General features: G+C 46.7%; 1 protein-coding gene across 1 annotated transcript; it reads left to right on the forward strand.

The window, feature by feature from the left end:
• Nucleotides 1–1278: 1278 nt before the first annotated feature.
• Nucleotides 1279–3524, forward strand: p2ry1 (purinergic receptor P2Y1). The gene is made up of 2 exons (XM_084318168.1): nt 1279–1612; nt 2405–3524. Exon 2 carries the CDS (start codon nt 2441–2443, stop codon nt 3503–3505), a length of 1065 nt encoding a protein of 354 aa, XP_084174294.1. The 5' UTR covers nt 1279–1612; nt 2405–2440; the 3' UTR covers nt 3506–3524.
• The last annotated feature ends 19484 nt before the right edge of the window (nt 3525–23008 follow it).

A 23008-nucleotide genomic window follows, 5' to 3' on the forward strand; every position in this document is an offset into this window, starting at 1 on the left:
TCATTAATTAAATGAAAATAAATAAACAAAATAAGAGTCTTCCATTGGTCAAAATGGAAAAAAGGACAACATGTTTTTGAGAGCAAATATCATTTATTGAGATGTTTTATGTTTGTCTATGAACAATTGTAACTCAATTAAAGTTTAAATTCATCCTGAGTGTAAAATCAAGCTGATAAAAAAAACTGTAGTCATACTGTATGTGAATGTAGGCTGAATTCAACATTTAGATGACTGATGATTAAAAAAAACAAAAATAAAAAAAAAATAACGTTGCTGGGGCTTTAATCTATACGCCTAGAGAGCATAATTACAAATAAATGAAAACAAAAAGTAGTGTCTTTGATATATCCGCCTTGCACAATATGCTGTGATAACCAACCTGTCAGTTTGGCCCATACATGTTCACAACTCCCTCGCGCATCTCGTCATGACGCATACAGGAGGTGCAGGCTACAGCGTGCGGCCCCAAATTACAACACACAAGAAGCCGCGCGCTGCGGAAGAAGAACCGCTAACGACTTGAACTAAAACTCTGTTGATTTAACGGTCCTGGCATGATATCGGATCAGATCAGAGACGATAGGCTATCAAGTCACATCAGCTTATCTTTCTAGAGTAAGAGGAGGAGGAGGAGGAGGAGGAGGAGGAGGAGGAGGAGGAGGAGGAGGAGGAGGAGGAGGGCGGAAGGAAAGGGAGAAAGAGCACGTTGGAAACGGGAAGCCTAGCCCCCCCCCCCCCCCCCCCCCCCCCCCCCCCCACCTCCAATGTACAGTCCCCCCCACCCCCTCCACCCACCCAACCCCACCCCACCTACCCAACCTCCTCCAATGTACAGTTTCTACGTCAAATGTATATATACACTCTTTTCTGGACACTTTTTGTATCACAAACAGTACTGTATTTGCAAATCTGGTATGCCATAAATGTATAGATGTAGCAGTACTGTCTATCTGTATGTCGTGTGTGTATGTTATGATGAATTGAAAATGGGGGACCCTGATGTAAACAAGACGAAAGTCTTTCTCTGGTCTGCATCCCCTTAACAATTGTATGTATTGAGTTCTACTGTACTGTACCCATTCTGCAATATGTTAAATAAAGTTTTCAATCAATCAATCAATCAGTCTATTTTTTTTCGTTGGCGCGCGCCTCCCCTCCCCGCTTGCGGCTCTGCAGATATACCCTACTCTGCGGCTCTGCAGATATACCCTACTCCCTCCCCGCAGCACACAAGTGGCTTCTTTCGCTTTGCGCTGCGCGCGGGAGCCTGTTTGCAATTCCTGCGCTCGTGCCAGTGCTCGCAGCTGTCTGTCTCCCTCGCGCGCCAGCCTCAGCTCCAGCCTCCCCGTCGTGGGAAACGGTCGAGGAGCTCGCGCGACAACCAACACCAACCGCCAAGACTTTCCCCTGGAAGAAGCGCGAGCGCAATTCAAGAAGGATTTACAACTTTCTATTTAAAACATACATTGAAGTATTACACTTTTTGGAGACATAATATATAAGCCTTTTAAATGGAGACACCTGACGGGTTCAACCCCCCTCCCTTTGATTGAAATCTCTGCGACTGAATAAAGCTTATAGGAATGTGGGATAGAAGTCGAACGCACCGGTGAGTGTTTACACCATAGGTTTCCTTTCCCTTCCTCTTGGCGTTGCTGTGAATGTACTTCTGCTATTATTCAAATGAGTTTGTCGGAATACACGACCTGTCAGAACCAATTTGCCTGTCTTCATTTAGATTAGATTAGATTAAACTTTATTGTCATGGCACAGACCACAGAGCCAGTGCAGTGTACGGGAGCATGTATATGTTCCCCGGGTCCGATGTTCCCCGGGTCCCATGTTCCCCGCTTGATTGATTGATTGATTGATTGATTGATTGATTGATTGATTGATTGATTGATTGAACATTTTAGACCACCAGTCCTGATTCCAAACTCTAACCTTAACCAACTTCGAAAGAGGGCCTAAGCTTGCTTAACCAGTTCGAAACAAGGCGGACATTAATAATGAATAAAATAATAAAAATTAATACAATTTTCAATCAATTAATCAATCAACCGGGGAACATGGGACCCGGGGAACATAGGGATGATCCCGTGCAGGGTACAACGTAATGTAGTTAGCATCTAATCAGAGTGCAAAGGAGCAGTGAAGTGCATTGTAATGTGCATGTATAATATGTGTGTATAAATATGAATATGAAGTATATTATGGAAAAAGCTGAAAAAGCTTTCATTTTGAATTAAAATCCTAACATGCACACATAGTCGTTGTAACATGCTATTACCGATATTACATAACGTTTTCTCCCCTTTTTTTTGCATTGGAATATTTTTTATTCATCCTTTCTCACTTCGTCGCGCGTGTGCCCGTCCCCCCTCTCTGTCCCCCCGCGCAGCGAAAGAAGAAGCTGCCTCCGTCCCCCGACACCACCATGACGGCGGACTTGAACCTGACCTCCCTGTTGAACGCGACGGACCTCCACAACCACAGCCGGGGAGGATGTTCCCTCACCCGCACGGGCTTCCAGTTCTACTACCTGCCCACCGTCTACATCATGGTCTTCATCACGGGCCTGGTGGGCAACAGCCTGGCCATCTGGATGTTCGTCTGCCACATGAGACCCTGGAGCGGCATCTCGGTCTACATGTTCAACCTGGCGCTGGCCGACTTCTGCTACGTACTCTCGCTGCCCTTCCTCATCTTCTACTACTTCAATAAGACGGACTGGATCTTCGGCGACGTCCTGTGCCGCCTGCAGCGCTTCATCTTCCACGTCAACCTCTACGGCAGCATCCTCTTCCTCACCTGCATCAGCGTCCACCGCTACAGCGGCGTGGTGCACCCGCTCAAGTCCCTGGGGCGGCTGAAGAAGAAGAACGCCGTGCTCACCAGCGCCCTGGTGTGGGCGGTGGTGATCGCCGGCATCTCGCCCATCCTCTACTACTCGCGCACGGGCCAGAAGCGCAACGCCACCACCTGCTACGACACCACCACGGAGGACGAGCTGCCGGCCTACTTCATCTACAGCATGTGCATGACGGTGTTCGGCTTCTGCGTGCCCTTCATCATCATCCTGGGCTGCTACGGCATGATCGTCAAGGCGCTGATCTGCAACGACATGAACAACGCGCCGCTCCGCCGCAAGTCCATCCACCTGGTGATCATCGTGCTGGCCGTGTTCGCCGTCTCCTACCTGCCCTTCCACGTCATGAAGAACCTCAACCTGCGGGCGAGGCTCTACTTCCAGGGGCCCGACATGTGCGACTTCAACAACCGCGTCTACGCCGTCTACCAGGTGACGCGGGGCCTGGCCAGCCTGAACAGCTGCGTGGATCCCATCCTCTACTTCCTGGCGGGGGACACCTTCCGGAGGAAGCTGTCGCGGGCGACCAAGAAGCAGTCCAAGAAGGGCGACAATCACCCGCAGTCGAAGAGCGAGGAGACGGCCCTGAACAGCCTCGCAGAGAATGTGGAAAATGGGGACAGGAGGCACTGACAGGGGGGACGGGGACGGGGGCTGCTCTGTGTCTCGCCGGGGGGGGCCGGGGTGGGGTGGGATTCTGTGCTCTAGAGATATGCATCTAAAAAAGCCGTCTGAACCCCCCCCCCCCCACTCTGGACCGGATACCGAATATTATACGTGCACTGTGGACTGAAGGAGCTGCCTATGTAAAACATAGCGGATACATTATTGTGGACTGTGGTCGGACTGTGATGTATTATACAGAGCGGGACAAATGCGGAGTCAATCCTTTATTTTAAACCGTATTACAATCGTCGTCATTCATTTACAGACCGGTGATGATCGTGTGTTATTGTTGATAAGCTATCGTTCTATATGGCAATGTACTGTATTTGTACTGTACACGTACGGTACTCTTAAAAGCAGCTACTAGGAGTTTATAATGGATTAATTTAATCGATTTTAATACCGATGCTCTAATAGCTCTATATATATTATGACCTAGCGTAAGCAAATGAGACCATCTCCAGATTGGCTGTTTCTTTTTCTATGTTTCTAAATGCCTGTGTCCCCAGGGTCGGCGCGCAGACCAGAAATGAGCCTATGTTTACATTTTCTCAGGCACATTTTTGCAGAGCGAGTAACCTTAGAATTTTATTTTTTATGTTATTATTGTGTTGTTATGGCTGATTACAGCAGATGAAGAGAGTTGCGGATTAAAAGGTTTAAAAACTGGTCCTGAATTGGCCTTCTTTCTCCTCGACAGGTGTGTAATAATAACGTAACATTTGCTACCGACCGAGCTATAATCTTGCTGTTGTTGACAATGATTATGAAGACGTAACATTACTAGGGAATGTTGATAACTTTAACTATCTCAACAGAATTGCTATTACTGATCAACCGAAGCTATTAATGGTACTTACAGGTAGGCTACATACAACCTACCTAGGTGTATGAACGGTACTAAAGCAATGTTTACTTTAACATTATACGTTTCACCATCGTCATATTAGTTATTAATCTTACATAGCCGCAGATAGATACAATACCTCATGATTGCTATGCATCCTGCAAACAGCCTTTTTTTTTTTTAACAGCTGTGTTTAAAAAATAATAAAAATAGTGTTAAAAATCATTATCTCTCTCGCTTCCAAAACAAATGCACACGCTAGAGAGATCAGGATCTTTACGGCACGAAGTGGAGTTGTTGATGGGATTCTGGGTTTTTATTCCGGGAAACACTGCCGATTATGTCCAGAGGGGCCGCCAAAGCCAACACAAAATTAGAGTTCCTAGTAGCTGCTTTAATTGTTTCTGCTTAGGCCCCTCACTCACTATACAGCAGATCTCTCTCATGTTGTCTCATCCTCTTACAATTTGGTCAAAGGAAACAATATGTTAAACGTACAGCCAAACAGAAGGAATCAATTCGGTCGAGAATGGAAACTGAGAATGCATCTCTGCTGTCCACGCAGCTGATACTTAATCGATAGCTGTTAAAGGAACACGCCAACATTATGGTAAATCATGTTTACCGTCTTCTCCAGAGTCAGACAAGAAGATAGATACCAATGTCCTCTCTGTTGCGTTCAGTAGAAAGCTATCCGGCTGCACGCCAGCCTAGCTTAGCTTAGCACAACGAATGGAAGCGGATGAGAAGCGGCTAGCCTAGCTCGGAACTCCGGTCGGGCCAACGCCTAGGCTAGCCGCTTCTCATCCGCTTCCATTCGTTGCGCTAAGCTAGTAGCTTAGTAATAGTAGCTTTCTATTGAACGCACACAGAGAGGGAAATTGGTATCCATCTTCTTTGTCTGACTCGGGAGAAGACGAGCGAGTGAGTTTACCATAACGTCGTCGGCGCAGTGGAGTGGACCTATAGGGGGGGTGGGGTTGATGTATTGCAGACTGGCACCGGCCCTGTGACTGCTCTGCGGACCGTTGACACACAGGGGTTGTAATGCACTATGAATGACAGCTACCTATCACCACCCCTCTCTCCTCTCCTCATCCATTACAGACTGAGGACGGAACACCGGTAGCTGCCTAGTTTGTCATTCTGACAGCTCCTCGAGCGCTAAGGTCCGTAATACAGCGCTCTGTTACAACGCTCTGCTATAGACACTGTGCTCTGTCCTTCTTGTCTTAACCTGTTGTTGTACACACAATATGAAGAGAGGGGTGTCTCATGTAGATATGATAATAACGTGAATGTGTTGTTTGTTTTTATAGGTGTACTGTGTACAGAATGTCGTGACTTGTCAAATCTGTTCGGTGTTGTTGTCGTTGTTTTTTGTCGTTTTTTTTCTTTTAGGGTTTTGAAGGAATAAGACGTATAAAGTCTGTCATTGCATGACTGCACAGGGTTAAAGGTCAACATAGGGTGCCTCGCCAGCACAGCAGGCATTTTTTTTCCGATCGACTCGTCCCTCAAGTGTTAAACGCAGGGCTCGCAGGGGGACCGTAGAATCGGAATGAGTAGAACAGACGTTCCCACTCAAAGTGCAGACATCTGTTTATTTCCATTCCGTGAAACGAAACAAAAAAAACGCGGAAGACGTCTCCATTCGTAAAAACACGGTGGGAAAAGACTTCAATACCTCTCTTTACATGAGACGCTACAGTGTAAATATTGCACTATTACGACACTGAATGAATCGTTAATTATATTATACTATACGTAGTCGCCCCTACGTCGTAGTGTGTCTGTTCTAACCATTCTATTTCTGTGCGGGAGACGTCCTCGCGGAGCTCCGAGCCCCGTTGTTGTTGTTATTATTATTAGACCTGACTGCAGGTAGGTGTTAGATGTCGAGGCGACGAGCGCCTTTTATAGATGTACACGTGTAGAACTGTTATGTCTGCTGAGGCCAGGTGTTGAATCATTAACGGTTGTACGGAACACATGGGGCCAGTTGTAACTTTGTCAAATAAACTTTTATATAAAAAAAAAAATTTAAAAAGTAATTAGATTGATTCGTTATTTACAGGAACTTGAAAATGGGAGGGCGACGTACTGTACGCGCCCTGCATGAGATCTCTCCCCTCAGTAGTGGTGCAGCAGCCGTGCCGCCATGGTGTGGAATGCTAATTGTATTGCTCCATATCACCGCCTCTGTGTCTGTAGTTCATGGTAACCGCTCTCTATGTACACAGCGTACTAATGCTAACACTGTAAGCTTTTGGAAACAACCGACGTGGTGGAGTTCCAGTATACGCCCCCCCCCCCCCCCCCCTCCCAAGTCGCTTTTGGAACTCCGCCTCTTTCTTCTCGGGGAGCTCTGTTGATTTTCTTTTTTAACGTGGCCAAGAGGAAAAGAGGGAACGAGGGATGAATAGAGAGTGGCACCTTTTTCTCTCCCGGCGGTGTCCTGATCGACAGCTTTTGTGGCCGACACACAATGGCGGCACAGGGTTATTGATGCAGGGAGGGCTGGCGGTCTGTCAGAGCCCCGGGGCACGGCGGCACTATAGGCACAGGAAACCCCAACGGACCGGCCTTCCCTCTCTCTCTCTCTCTCTCTCTCTCCGCACCGGGAGCATGAATAGAAATCGCTTTTGATTTTCTCGTCTTCATCTGCATTGTTGACCTTGTTTAATGTGCTCGTGCGTGTGTCTGTATGTGTGTGTGTGTGCGTGTGTCTGTTTGTGTGTGTCTGTGTGTCTGTGTGTGTGTGTGTGCGTCTTGAGCGGCGCTGACTGTAATTGTGTTTGGTCCGATGGTGTTTGGTTTTCATAATGCGTGACCCATCCGGGGGGGGGGAGTACATTGAATGAATTCCCGATCATTTCATTGTGGATAATGCGGTTTCTCCGGTCCCTATGCCCCGGGAAGCCAGCCTTAGATCACTCTGCTGTGAAGCACTGAAGTCCGGGGGCCCTTGCCAGAGGCCTCCTCCCCTCCTCCTCCTCCTCCTCTCCGCAGAGACCCCTCTCTCCTCTCTCACCCCGTCTCCCGTGAAATCCGGACAGAGGTTTCTCCTCTCTCGGTTCTCCGTTCACCTTCCGCGTGACGTCGTTGAGCACTGTGAGGGAGAAGGAGAGGCGGTCGAGACAGACGAAGTCCTCGGGGGGAGGAAGGACAAGTCCGGGGACACGGAGGAGGACTAAAGGGACGAGGAAGAATGGTGTCGGTTGTTTTTGGGAGGGAAGACAAAGTGTTGCGTGGGGGTTGTGTGTGTGTTTCCAGATGACTGTGTAGTGGCAGTAGTGGGAGCGGGGGGCCCTAGAGAGGCAGGGTAATTACAACTTGGACAGGCTCGGGTGAAATACGGAGCGTTTGTACTCGTAGGATTTACAATGGCAGTTGGCACCGCGGCGTCCATCACGGAGGAGGCGCCCCGGTCCGAGTCAGAGACAAGCGCTGGCCCTGTAAACACGACATGTGATGAGCGAGAGACAGCGTCGTAACCCACGCCGCACTCGTGACCCGGATTCTAGACGTCTGATTGACAGGATGTGACAATAATTGTAAAATTGACACCGGCCGATATAAATCCGCCTCGCTATCACCTGTTTATTAGCACGTCGTTAAATAACCTGTGATTATTTTACGATGTACTTTTGACGTTGTGACTATGTCGTAAATGTATATTGCCGAGCGAAATGTTACTGTACGGCCGGAGGAGGCCTTGCGACATGGTTGTCAGCGCAGTTTGAAACGTGTGCCGTATGTATAAAGTGTACGGTGTAAGTGTGTATTTCTACACCTTTTTAAAGTTTATTCTTTTTCAAATATTCATTAGTTCAAGTTTTGTTTTATTTGTCACATATAAGGTATATGTACATTACAGTGAAATGCTTGGTTCTGTGTGACCCTCCTGAGATTGTGCTTCATACAGTAAAAAAAGTTAAAGGGTAAAAGACCAAACACTACAAAATATACAATATACAAAACAAAATGTAAAAAATTTGAACGGTAGTCGGTGAGGTAGTCGATACATGTTGTATCACTCACACACACGCACACACACACGCGCGCGCGCACGCATGCACACACACACACACGCACGCACGCACGCACGCACACACACACACACACACACACACACACAATGGACCTATTAACTTAACTTCCAGTAATGTCAGAAGTGGATGCATCTTTTGAGCAAGTTTCAAGTCTTGTTTTATTTGTCACATATAAGGGTAGGCATTGGTGCTGTGTGACCCTCCTGAGACTGTGCTTCATGAAACAGCAAAAGCAATATGCAGAATATACAATATACAATACTAAAATGTGCAAAATGCTTCACTTCATTGTACTTAGGTTGTACTTAGGTTGTACTTTAGTTTGTATATTGTATAGTGTTATTCCTCTTTTACTTACTTTTTTACTGTATGAAGCACATTCTCAGGGGCTCATACAGAACCAAGCATTTCACTGTAATGTACATGTAGCCTACTTTAAATAAAAACAAACTTGAAACTTGATGCTAAAATGAGGTATTCGATATATGTTGTATATTACACACACACACACATACACGCACACACGCACGCACACACACACACACACACATGCACACACACACACACACACACACACACACACACACACACACGCAGTCACACACACACACACACACACACACACTGGACCTATCAGCTTAACTTCCAGTAGGGTCAGAAGAAGTGGACGTGTCTCTGGAGCCCACAACAGAGGCGGATGGACCTCGCAGATAAACGGAGATATAGCACCGCCTCGCAAGCCCGGCTGGGTTGCATGCAGTGGTGCACTTTGTCAGTTGTCACGTTACTGCTGAGTCTGGTGGTAATTATGGTTCTCTTATGGGGAGGTTGTGAAAGTCCCAGCGCCCCGCCTCCGAACACCGTGCCAAGGGGAGGGAAAGCAGAAGTGGCAGTGAAACAAGAGAAACGCGAGATTGCCTTTTAGTGAATCTCCTTTACACGACGAATTGAGTTTGCCTCCCCTTTATTTTTACGACCGTATAGCACACATTAACCAGGCCGCTTCCCACGACTGCTCGTGGAAATGGTTTGTTCAGGAAACCTGTCTACCCACTGTTTGCTTTCTTGTCGCTCACTGTGTATCTGCGTGCCCACGCGGCACGTGTGTGCATGCGCGCGCGCGCATGTGTGTGTGCGTGTGCGTGTGTGCGTGCGTGTTTGTTTGCGTTTGTGCGTGTGTGCATGCACGATGTGTGCGCGTGTACCGGTATGTCGAGTGGAGTGGGTGGGAGCTGATGACATGTTAATATTTTGTTTGACATGCGAGCCGAGTGTGTTTGCCATTGTCCTCAGCTTATATCTGACCTGTAGAAGCATGCTGTATCAGATCTGCCACTCGGTTTCAGAGAGAGAGAGAGAGAGAGAGAGAGAGAGAGAGAGAGAGAGAGAGAGAGAGAGAGAGGGGGGAGAGAGAGGGAGAGAGAGAGAGAGAGAGAGAGAGAGAGAGAGAGAGAGAGAGAGAGAGAGAGATAGATAGACAGGGAGAGAAAGAGAGAGAAAGAGAGAGAGAGCGATAGAGAGAGAGGGGGGGGCATATATAGAGAGAGAAAAAGAGATAGGGGGAAAGAGAGAGAGGGAGAGAGAGAGAGAGGGCCAGGGTCTTCTAAATCTCACACTACTCTCTTGAACCCGAACCAGTTTCACATTCCACCTTTGCATATCGCCTCCTCTTTCCCTCGGCAATACAAAGGGCTACGGCTCCATTTCCTGTGTCACCAGATCCACTTTAAGTTGGAGAGAAGCGCTCCGTCCTCCGCATTGCGCGTAATAACCCATCCAGCCTGTTGTATGTGTGTGTGTGTGTGTGTGTGTGTGTTACTGCTTGGAAAAGCAACCACAGACGTAAACAATAACAAGATGAAGAATGATCGCTATGTAGGCTATAGTGCGAACGAGGACACGGCCGCTTTGCCTCAAACTCTTTTTTTCTCCCTCTTTATTTTCTTTCTTTCTTTCTTTTATTTCGAGACTCGAGAAGTGTGTCTTTGGGGCAGTGACCCACTTATAGACCCCTTTTCTGTGTCGACCTCTGCTGACAGCCTTGAAGTGACGGATGTTTCATCACGCTGTCAGTACATGCCAGGACAGAGCCTGAATATCTGCTGCAGGGAGAGGTAAAAGAAAGATGGATGACAGGATGACACCGTTCATTCTAGATACTTTGGTGTGTGTGTGTGTGTGTGTGTTGTGATTGTACGGATGCTGAAGGATATCGAGCGGGAGCTGTCATACGAGGAGCGGCCGGGGAGGAATTTTAAAACGTGAGGCCGATAATAGCCCCGACCTCGCGTTCGCCGTGGATCACTGTCAAAAACAATGCAAGGACGTGCGGTCGTAGCGTAGGTGAAGTGTCGAGCTGATCTTCCACGGAGTGAGTCGCCACTAGGGGCAGCGTGGATAAACACAAGTGAGTAACGGACCGCATTAGACGTTGTGACATTATGATGACGTAGAGGGCGCTTCATGTGCAATAAAGATCAGCACCTGTACTGAGGATCAGACAGTGGAGGAGACTGAGAGAGAGAGAGCGAGAGAGAGAGCGCACGAGAGAGAGAGAGAGAGAGAGAGAGAGAGAGAGAGAGAGAGAGAGAGAGAGAGAGAGAGAGAGAGAGGAGGGAGAGGGGGGAGCGAGAGAGAGAGAGAAAGAGGAAGAGGGCTTTCATATTTTGGCTGTAATAAAAGTTCACGATCAATATTTCTGCAGCCATTCCTGTCCTGTGTCTAGATGTCGGTTGATTTTCTGTTTCTCCTTATCGATCAAGTTAAATGATTGAGCTAACCGGGCCGGCGTCCTCACTCACAGTATACATTTTTCATTATTTTTTTTTATTTTTTTTTTGCAATGAGGTCACAAAAAAATATGAGTTCAGAAAGACGGCTTTCCCCGCTACTCCACGCTGCGCGGTGTCGTCCTCATTCAGCTGCGTTGTCTCCGTCAGAGCAGCCTCGACAAACGAACACGACGGGACACATCAATCACAGACACAACACGTGGCAGCCCAGGGTCATCTGGTGATGAGATAAACACACACACACACACACGCACGCACACACACACACACACACACACACACATGCACACACACACACACACACAAGCACACACACACACACACATAGACACACACATGCACACACACACACACACACACACACACACAGCCTGAGACTATTAGCCTTTTGACAGCTACAGCGAAGGTGCATTCTTCCACAAGGGTACGGCGGGAGGGGGGGGCGGGTTTTACTTCGTGGTTGAAAAGTCAGAACCTGCTGGAGTGTCTCGGATAAAAGTGATTGGATAAGAAGGGTGGCGATGATGAAATGGGCCGATATGGCTCCATGCAGTAGAGAGAGAGAGAGAGCACATGCTGGACAGAGAGGAGGAGGAGGAGGAGGAGGAGGAGGAGGAGGAGGAGGAGGAGAGGGAGGAAAGGAAGGAGGAGGAGGAGGAGGAGATGTTTCAGTTTATTTAAAAAGGACAGTACACATTAATCAACATTTCTGTAAATGTGCCTGTGTTACTGAACCGTAGTCGTCCTTTTGGCAAGATGTTTATAAAACCATACACCTGTGGTTGAATCTCACTTCGGAATCCCATCTTTCTTTGAGTTTATTAAAATGTTTGTTGAAAGACTTCACCTAATACTGTTAAAAACCGAGAACATTTTTAAAAAGGGGGATAGGTGTGTGGAGCCCCACAAACCACATCTGCCTTTAGCAGCCGTGTGGACAGATAGGGGCTGAAGGAGAGGTGGAGGTTAATGTAGGGTTGGTAAAGCTCATCAGGGAGTGAAAGGATGGAGGATTGGGAAAGGAGAAGAGATAAGAACAACAGTGCTGGGGTTAAGGAGGCAGAGGGCTAAGTGGGGTGTTTGAGAGGCGACAGTGGCTCAGGGGGTTAGAGAGGTCGTCCGGTATAGTCGGAGAGGCTCCCGGTTCGATTCCAGCTTCTCCCCGGCAGCGTGTCGAAGTGTCCTTGAGCAAGACACTTACCCCTAATTGCTCCCGATGGGCAGTCGCCGTCGGTGTGTGAATGTGTGAGTGAATGGGTGAATGTGAGGAACAAATTGTAAAGCGCTTTGGCCTTTGGATAAAAGCTGCTATACAAATGCACCTCTTACCATTCAGAGTTATGTTTATTTAAAGGGGTCTAAATGAACAACATGACAACAATCTTTGTAATCAGTCCAGCAGCATCGAGGAGATCGCTTCAGCTGACAGCCGGGAAACGGGCTGCGATGTCATCAACGTGTGCGAAAACCTGTACTTCCAGTAAAGAGCGTTTCCTTTGTCACTGCCAGGCTCAGATTGTCATTGCATGTGTCTGACAACATTTGTAATGGATCCCTACAGAGATAGACCTTTGTGTTTACTCTTCTTCTGTCTGTTTATCGGTTCCACTATTTGCGGTCTGGGCCAGAAATCATCATGTCCTCTACCGAACTACCTAACCTAAATTGTATTTGATTTCCTGTGTTTTAACAATACATTTGTGTCAACCAAGATGATTTAATCATGCGCATAATTAACCTCTCTGGTTCCACCACGTGTGGAACGCGTGGTGAGTGTGAATTGTTAGAGTTAACCGTCTCCTAAAACTCCACACGCATAGTATAGTGACGTTTGGACATTTGTTTTGATGCGGACAAAGAGAGAGAGAGAGAGAGAGAGAGAGAGAGAGAGAGAGAGAGAGAGAGAGAGAGGGGGGATGGAAGGGTGCAAACACCAAAACCATTTACAGTGGCTCGTCGTCTGGTAATCAGATGGTTCCCAGTTCGATTCTGGCTCCTCCCGGCAACATGCCGAAGGTGTCCTTGAGCAAGACACAGACACTTAACTCCTTAACTGCTCCCCGGGTGAGCAGGTCGGCACCAGGTCAGTGTGTGAATGTGTGAATAAATTAATTATATCAATGCAGTCCGTTACCATAGAAACGAAAAAGAGAAGAAAAAATGGAAGGGAGGAAGGAAGGAAGAAAGGGAGGAAGGAAGGAAGGAAGGGAGGGAGGGAGGGAGGGATGGAGGGAGGGAGGGAGGGAGGGAGGGAGGAAGGAAGGAAGGAAGGAAGGAAGGAAGGAAGGAAGGAAGGAAGGAAGGAAGGAAGGAAGGGAGGGAGGGAGGGAGGGAGGGAGGGAGGGAGGGAGGGAGGGAGGGAGGGAGGAAGGAAGGAAGGAAGGAAGGAAGGAAGGAAGGAAGGAAGGAAGGAAGGAAGGAAGGAAGGAAGGGAGGAAGGGAGGGAGGGAGGGAGGGAGGGAGGGAGGAAGGAAGGAAGGAAGGAAGGAAGGAAGGAAGGAAGGAAGGAAGGAAGGAAGGAAGGAAGGAAGGAAGGAAGGAAGGAAGGAAGGAAGGAAGGAAGGAAGGAAGGGAGGGAGGGAGGGAGGGAGGGAGGGAGGGAGGAAGGAAGGAAGGAAGGAAGGAAGGAAGGAAGGAAGGAAGGAAGGAAGGAAGGAAGGAAGGAAGGAAGGAAGGAAGGAAGGAAGGAAGGAAGGAAGGAAGGAAGGAAGGAAGGAAGGAAGGGAGGGAGGGAGGGAGGGAGGAAGGAAGGAAGGAAGGAAGGAGAGAGGAACAGTTGCACATACAGTTGATGTACATACTGGTTGTATAGAAGAAGCCTTATAGTAAAATAAATCAAAGTTTTGCATACGGGAAGAAAAGTCAGGCAGTTCTCACAACAGCGTGGGAAGGACACTGATAAGCTGCACATGGGCCCTAGGACAGACATTTTGTTATGAGCGAATTGGTCGTTAAAATGGTTCCAGACAAAAACATGCTGTCTTGTAAAGAATTGTAATAGGATGAAACATATGATATATCACAGTACCTTTACATGTTTAGTATAAGAGTGTAATATACTATACAAGAGGGAGACTTTTCCACAAATATATACATTACTGTCCCGTCTCTGTCCCGTCAGAGGGGTTAGATCATATTTGCTGAGGAATGTTGAAATAGAGAAGTTTGGACTTGTTTTTTTTTTACAACTGAAATTTCATCCTTTGTAATTACAGAGAGAGTTAAGTACCGGAAAAAAGGTACCGTTGGGTACAGATACAGAATTCCAGGAACTGGTACTGGTACCGGTATCGGTTCAAACGTGAGGTAGAGGAGGAAGAGGAGTAGGAGGAGGAGGAGGAGGAGGAGGAGGAAGAGGACGAGTAGGATGTGTTGTGGCTCCCACCTCATCACGACCTGTGGAGTCTAATCAAGCGCAATGCGGAGCACCTGGGCGCGCCCAGAGGCAGAGACACCTGCTGCATAACGAGCCCGACAACCCCTCTCTCAGTGCTTGGTCGTACTGACCATAGATATCTATAGAACACTAGATAGCTTAAGGCGGAGTCACCAGCGTCACTGAACCGCCGCCATCTTGCTCCAGTTAGCCTTGAGTGAGAGTGAGTGAGCTGCACAGACAAAAATACTCATAACTCGCTGAAATATTGACGGATTTACAAATGGGTTGGTTTGCTATAAACATCAAAGATGTAGTTATGATACTGCATACTTATAAAAAAAAGAAAAAAATTTAAGATGTTTTTTTTTACAAACCGCTTGGATCATAGCCACGTTAATAATGCTTGTAATAAACCAAACCGTTTGTAAATCCGTCAATATTTCAGCGAGTTATGAGTATTTTTGTGCAGCTCACTCACTCTCACTCAAGGCTAACTGGAGCAAGATGGCGGCGGTTCAATGACGTCGCTCTCCATTGGCCGGCAGCGCGGGCAAGCTATCTAGTGTTCTATATATATCTATGGTACTGACCACTTGTGGTTAGTTTAACAAACGTCTCTTCAAGTCTTTGTATATTTCTCTCGTGTTGGATTATTCCCGCCTCCGTTGTTTTGTTTTTCCCGTGTTTTCGTTCTCGTTTACTTCCAACACTCGTTATCTTCTCCTCTCTCCCATCAATGTACCGTACCTCCAACCCGAAAAAATCCTTGCGTCGCTCCCCGTTCATTCTCACTCAGCTCGCTCCCCCCTTCCTCTGTTTCACCTGGACTGGTTAGTACATCATGCACACGAAAACAACAGTTTGTCAGTAATGTCAGTCACATTAACATTCTACACCACACATGAGTTTTGCACGCTATAGACACACGGCACTGTAATTGAAATACACACATCTCATTAACATTGACCGTGAGCATCCACACATTTCCCCCCACTTAGGCCCGGTTAGTTTTAGTATGTTCGATGATTTTATTTTATTTTCTTTTGTATACAATATATAATCAGATATAATCTTCTCTCCTCCTCCTCCTCCTCCTCCTCCTCCTCCTCCTCCTCCTCCTCCTCCTCCTCCTCCTCCTCCTCCTCCTCCTCCTGTTACGATAATACAAAAGGCAGTCGTGTGTGGCGGAACCCCAGGACAGACGGACACAGGAGACAGATGGAATACAATTATGATATTTAATATATATATAAGGGTATACCAGGGTTCTGCCACACTCGACTGCCTTTTGTATTATCGTAACAGGATGACGAGGAAGAGGAGGAGGAGGAGGAGAGAAGCTGCTAAGTAAAGACAACCATAAGAGGCGTGTTTACTCTGCCAAAGTACAGCTCCAACAGCAGGCCTATGTACTATACGCTCTTCTCCCCCCCCCTTCAAGGTCACATCTCCCTGATCTTTCACACTCTCACCAGTCATAATCTATATATATACACTGGATACGGATCATCTCAGAAGGAAAGTATGGACCTCAACTATACGCTCCGAGAGAACCTGCTTACCTCGGGGCTCTGCCAAGATAGGCAGGGAACACAAACCACCATGAAAGCGCACTGTCCTCCACCTGCGGTTTACTTTAGCGAGCGCCCCGGTCGAAGGCTGTTTACTTATAGGATCGGATCAGCGCGGATTTCTCACGGCTGCTGCTGTGCGATCCTGCTGACCCGGCGGGAGCTGGTGCTGATATGATTATGTCTGATTATATATTCATAGGGCTGGTACGGAGCCCGTTAAACTCCACGGAGAATTACTCTCCGCTTACACTACGAGCCCGTCGCTCTGCCAGTCTGCCAGACAGACGGCCTGCAGCGGGTTCGATGATACATCTCTCATGGCGGAGTTTTATGTGCCTGACGATTGCATCATCATGGGTTCATGGTAGTAGAGTGTGTGGTAGTGCTTGCCTGGATGTCTGTGTGTGTGTGTGTGTCGTGTGTGTGTGTGTGTGTGTGTGCGTGTGCGTGTATGTGTGTGTGTGTGTGTGTGTGTGTGTGTGTGTGTGTGTGTGTGTAATGTATTACAATACAATAATATAATAATAATAAACATTATTTATATAGCACATTTCAGACATTATAGCACAACCAACATTTCTAACTCTAACCCAAAGTAATCTAATTACATTACGGAGGTTTTGTAATCCAACTGATTACGCCACTGATTAAATCTTTTTGCAGGTCATTTGTAATGAATTACATTACAAGCTACCCTCCCAAACCGCACAGATGCATGTAAATTATCTACTGTATCTACATTCTTTGTGTATATCATGCCCAGCGGTGTTAATGATCCACTTGCGCCACTGATAAGATTGTGTCATAAACGATTTATCTGCCATTGGGGAAGTGTTTATGCTGTGAGAAAAAAGAAAATGTCATCAATCATTCACTACGATTTAACACCAGACAAAATGGTGGCGCACCGTTCGCCTTCCATTGTGAAGAAACGCCGCCTCGCTCGGCCTGGTCAAAGTTAAAGGAACACGCCAACATTTTGGGAAATTCGCTTACCGTCTTCTCCAGAGAGAGAGACAAGAAGATAGATGCCAGTTTCCTCTCTGTGCGTTCAGTAGAAAGGCTGCACGTTAGCCTAGCTTGGCACAATGAATGGAAGCGGACATGACGGGTTAGCCTAGGCATTGTCCAACTAACACCTCACCCGAAGGCTAACCGGTCATGTCCGCTTCCATTCATTGTGCTAAGCTAGGCTAACATGCAGCCAGATCGCTTTCTACTGAACGCACAGAGAGGAAACTGGTATCTATCTTATTGTCTCTCTCTAGAGAAGATGATAAGCTAATTTCCCCAAATATTGGCGTGTTCTTTTAAGATTAGCTCAACTTTGACCTGTGAAGTCATGTGACACCTATATGCTCAACCAATGTGGGAGCGTCTGAGAGGATCTTCGGGGCTGATGAGCCATGAACGGGATTGAGTGAACAGCGAGCGGCATCATATCCGGTAGGCTACAGCCTATACTTTTGCCCCGGCATGCAAGGAAACACTAGTCTGGCTTCAGGGCATTAGGCTGAAGAACACCAGGTACACACGGCAGGTGACTCACTGGAGTCACTAAGTCACTCATTAGTGCACCACGTTGGTGTAATATCCTGAGTGAAACCCTGGTTATTCCACCAGCACAGGTAGGGAACCTGTGGCCTCAGGAGCCATTTATGGATAAAGGATTCAAAAAATATTTAAACTAGATAAAAGAAACTCCATATCATAGCTATTCAGACTCGTCTATCTTCTCTGGCTCAATATGACTGACAGATGCACTTGGTGTCTATGGTAACTGTGGAGGGAAGGCTGGATTTGCATTATGACCCACACTGCCGAGCGCTGTTGTTTTGCTGTATGGTGGCCTTGCAAACTTGGTTCCCGCAGGACAATAAATGGATGATATCATACTGTAACTTCTATTTACTTTTAACTCCTGTCTGTAGTTAAAATGCTGTGACTCCTGTCTGTAGTTATAATGTTGTGACTCCTACCTGTAGTTCTAATGCTGTGACTCCTGTCTGTAGTTCTAATGATGACTCCTGTCTGTAGTTCTAATGATGTGACTCCTGTCTGTAGTTCTAATGTTGTGACTCCTACATGTAGTTGTAGTTCTAATGATGTGACTCCTACCTGTAGTTATAATGCTGTGACTCCTACATGTAGTTATAATGATGTGACTCCTACCTGTAGTTATAATGCTGTGACTCCTACCTGTAGTTCTAATGATGTGACCCCTACCTGTAGTTCTAATGATGTGACCCCTACCTGTAGTTCTAATGCTGTGACTCCTACCTGTAGTTCTAATGCTGTGACCCCTACCTGTAGTTCTAATGATGTGACCCCTACCTGTAGTTCTAATGATGTGACCCCTACATGTAGTTCTAATGCTGTGACCCCTACCTGTAGTTCTAATGATGTGACCCCTACCTGTAGTTCTAATGCTGTGACTCCTACCTGTAGTTCTAATGCTGTGACTCCTACATGTAGTTCTAATGATGTGACCCCTACCTGTAGTTCTAATGATGTGACCCCTACCTGTAGTTCTAATGCTGTGACTCCTGTCTGTAGTTCTAATGTTGTGACTCCTACCTGTAGTTCTAATGCTGTGACCCCTACCTGTAGTTCTAATGATGTGACCCCTACCTGTAGTTCTAATGCTGTGACCCCTACCTGTAGTTCTAATAATGTGACTCCTACCTGTAGTTCTAATGCTGTGACTCCTGTCTGTAGTTCGAATGCTGTGACTCCTACCTGTAGTTCTAATCCTGTGACTCCTGTCTGTAGTTATAATGCTGTGACTCCTACCTGTAGTTGTAATCCTGTGACTCCTGTCTGTAGTTATAATGCTGTGACTCCTACTTGTAGTTCTAATGATGTGACTCCTACCTGTAGTTGTAATCCTGTGACTCCTGTCTGTAGTTCTAATGCTGTGACTCCTGTCTGTAGTTGTAATCCTGTGACTCCTGTCTGTAGTTATAATGCTGTGACTCCTACCTGTAGTTCTAATGCTGTGACTCCTGCCTGTAGTTCTAATGTTGTGACTCATGTCTGTAGTTCTAATGATGTGACTCCTGTCTGTAGTTCTAATGATGTGACTCCTACCTGTAGTTCTAATGTTGTGACTCCTACCTGTAGTTCTAATGCTGTGACTCCTGTCTGTAGTTCTAATGATGTGACCCCTACATGTAGTTCTAATGCTGTGACTCCTGTCTGTAGTTATAATGCTGTGACTCCTACCTGTAGTTCTAATGCTGTGACTCCTACCTGTAGTTCTAATGCTGTGACTCCTACCTGTAGTTCTAATGCTGTGACTCCTGTCTGTAGTTCTAATGCTGTGACTCCTACCTGTAGTTCTAATGATGTGACTCCTGTCTGTAGTTCTAATGCTGTGACTCCTACCTGTAGTTCTAATGCTGTGACTCCTACCTGTAGTTCTAATGCTGTGACTCCTACATGTAGTTCTAATGCTGTGACCCCTACCTGTAGTTATAATGATGTGACTCCTGTCTGTAGTTCTAATGCTGTGACTCCTGTCTGTAGTTATAATGCTGTGACCCCTACCTGTAGTTATAATGTTGTGACTCCTGTCTGTAGTTATAATGCTGTGACTCCTGTCTGTAGTTCTAATGCTGTGACTCCTACCTGTAGTTCTAATGCTGTGACCCCTACATGTAGTTCTAATGCTGCGACTCCTCGTAAATCAATCCCGACCTTGATTTCCACCCGATGTGGTCTGATGAGCAAAGGTTCTAACTAATATTCTAACTGAATATAGAATACATAAGTAATATAGTGAGGTATTTACATACAAATACGTACATATATTACATATTCAAAAAAGGAATAGAAGAATGAATAGAAGAATGAATAGAAGAAGGAATAGAGGAAGGAATAGAAGAAGGAATAGAGAAAGGAATAGAAGTAAATCAGTAAATAGTTTTGTGTTAATGTTGTCTTGCCAATTAGTTTCACTAGTGGACTTCTACATTTTTGCAAAAATTACTTTGTTGATAAATTTTTTGGAGAGTTGGCTGTAGCCTCTCTCTAAAGACAAGCCTGAAACCTCGGCCAGCTAGACCTATAAGCTAGACTTCTCTTGAGGACAGCAATGCTCCGATCTAACAAACCAGGAATATGCTTATGTGTAGAGAGACCGCCCCATGGGCGTGAACACTCTGATTGGCCACGACGCCCACATGACCGCGCGCTAGCACGCCCCCTTATCCACAAATGCCGCTCTGTGTGTTGCAGCGCGCGGCAGAGCGGCAGAGGTCCCTGTGTGTTCTCGCCTTCCTCAATTTATACGCATGGAAGTATTGACTACGCCGTAACGAATCATTAAAAAAATATACTGTTAACTGGAATATGTTGTGCCTTTACACATATGTTGGGTAATCCAACATATGTGTAAAGGCACAACATATTCCAGTTAACGGTATCTTTTTTTCATGATTCGTTACGGCGCAATCAATACTTCCATGCATTCGGGACCTCCATGTTTTGGGGGTATTCATCAGACAAATCGGATCCGGGATTCAGCTCCCATCAGTCGGACAAGAACTGCGGGTTTTCAGCCTCTCTCCTCTCTCCTGGAGCTTAAGGGGGAGCTTAGTATTCCTGCCTCTGAGGAGGTGGCTACAACAACACACAGTGACTACATGCAGTCACTGTGTGTTGTTGTAGCCACCCGGTAAATCGTGATTTTTTTTATTTGTTTGTCATGACAAACCAATTACATAATCCAACATATTCAACATATCCAACATAGGCACAACATATTCCAGTTAACGGTATATTTTTTTAATGATTCGTTACGGCGTAGTCAATACTTCCATGCGTATAAATTGAGGAAGGCGAGAACACACAGGGACCTCTGCCGCTCTGCCGCGCGCTGCAACACACAGAGCGGCAGGCGTGTGATAAGGGGCGTGCTAGCGCGCGGTCACGTGGGCGTCGTGGCCAATCAGAGAAACGCTGAACGAAACGCTGAACGCAAGTTAGTTACCTTAAGTGTTCACGCGCCCCATGGGGCGTTATTTTTTTCCGTAGCCGCATTTCTGGCAGACGCTCTCTGATTGGCTACTGACTGACGCTCTCTGATTGGCCACTGACATATTTTCCCAATCGCGTGACGAGCTGTGTCTTTGCCCATTTCCGCGTCGAACAGCCTGCAAACTACCTGGCGTTCTATCGCCATGCTCTAAGACAAACTCTAACCTTAACCAACTTCGAAAGAGTGCCTATGTAACGGGTGTAAAACTCACTCCCCAGAGGCATCCAAACTGAGCGCTTAGAAGGGAATTCCTTTCTTGGCGCAGCGGTTTGTGATGTCGCCCGCAGTGCGGACGCCTGGGGTTCGACTCCCACTCAAGGCATGGTCGAATTCGTGGCAGGGGCGAGTTGCCTCTGTTACACTGGTGCCGTAGACCCGGATGCCTTGGGTGGTGTGAGTTTAGGGGGGGTGAATGTAACGGGTGTAAAACTCACTCCCCAGAGGCATCCAAACTGAGCGCTTAGAAGGGAATTCCTTTCTTGGCGCAGCGGTTTGTGATGTCGCCCGCAGTGCGGACGCCTGGGGTTCGACTCCCACTCAAGGCATGGTCGAATTCGTGGCAGGGGCGAGTTGCCTCTGTTACACCTAAGCTTAACTGTCGAAAGAACTTGCCGGCACGCTCTAAGACAAACTCTAACCTTAACCAACTTCGAAAGAGTGCCTAAGCTTAACCAGTGTAGAAACAGGCGTCGGCCAATCAGAGAGCGTCTTGCCAGAAATGCGGCTACGGAAAAGAATAACGCCCCCATGGGATGCCCCTAAATATACCTGTACTGTTATACTGTGGCAAGCACAACTCTGCACAACTTAAAACATTTAATTTCAGTTCCTCAAAGAATGCACCACATACTGTTTTTAGTCGTTTTTATTGTTACAACATATCACCAAACTGTTGTCATCAAAACAAAAACACAAACAGTATTATGGCAAATGACCTGTGTGCCCATCCTTTTTTTGTGTCGATGCAGTTATATACAGTAGACATGCGGGCGGGGTGGGGTAACTGTACATTGGATTATCAACAAAACCTTACTTGGTCCCAAGAAGAGGGTCTTGTGTATTATTGGGTTAGGACATTTACTGTACATTGGAGGGGGTTGGGTTAGGACATTTACAGGGGCCAGTTTCGAATTGCAGTCTCCCGTAGGTGCTCTTTGAGAGTGGTTTTGAAAGTGGGTAGTGATTCACATTCCTTTACAGCTGTGGGGCGTTCCACATTGATGTGGCATAATTGCTAAACGTGTTTAGTCCCTTGTTTGAGCCGAATCTGGGTTTAACATGATTTGTGGAGCTCCCTCTGGTGTTGTGATCGTGGTATTCACTGACCTTTGGGAAGTAATTTGACATGTACATGGGTACCTTAGTCGTGTAGTGTATCTTGTAGACCAGGCCCATTGCAAGTTGCTGTACTCTGTCGTCTACTCTAAGCCATCCTAGGTAGTCAAAGTGGGCAGGGGTGAGGTGGGTTCTAGGAGTACGGTTAAGCAGTAGTCTGACCAGTTTGTTTTGTGATGTTTGTAATTTTGTTTTTAGCGCCTTTGAGGTGCTTTGGTACCATGAGGTGCAAGCATAGTCGTAGTACCCTTGAATGAGTGCTCCTGCCAGAGTCTTCATGGTATTCTTGTTTACCAGAGAGGAGATCCGGTACAAGAATCTAGTTCGTTGGTTGACTTTTTTTTATTACATTGGATGCCATTTTGTCACAGGAAAGCTTTGCCTCTAGGATGGAACCTAGGTATGTCATTTCATCTTTCCGATAACATCGAACCGTCCCACTAAATG

Source organism: Notolepis coatsorum (genome assembly GCF_963971535.1).
Source record: "Notolepis coatsorum genome assembly, chromosome: 1".
Classification (NCBI taxonomy): domain Eukaryota; kingdom Metazoa; phylum Chordata; class Actinopteri; order Aulopiformes; family Paralepididae; genus Notolepis; species Notolepis coatsorum.

Coding starts and splice junctions, on each gene's coding strand:
- p2ry1 (XM_084318168.1), top strand. CDS start 2,441: ATGACGGCGGACTTGAACCTGACCTCCCTGTTGAACGCGACGGACCTC.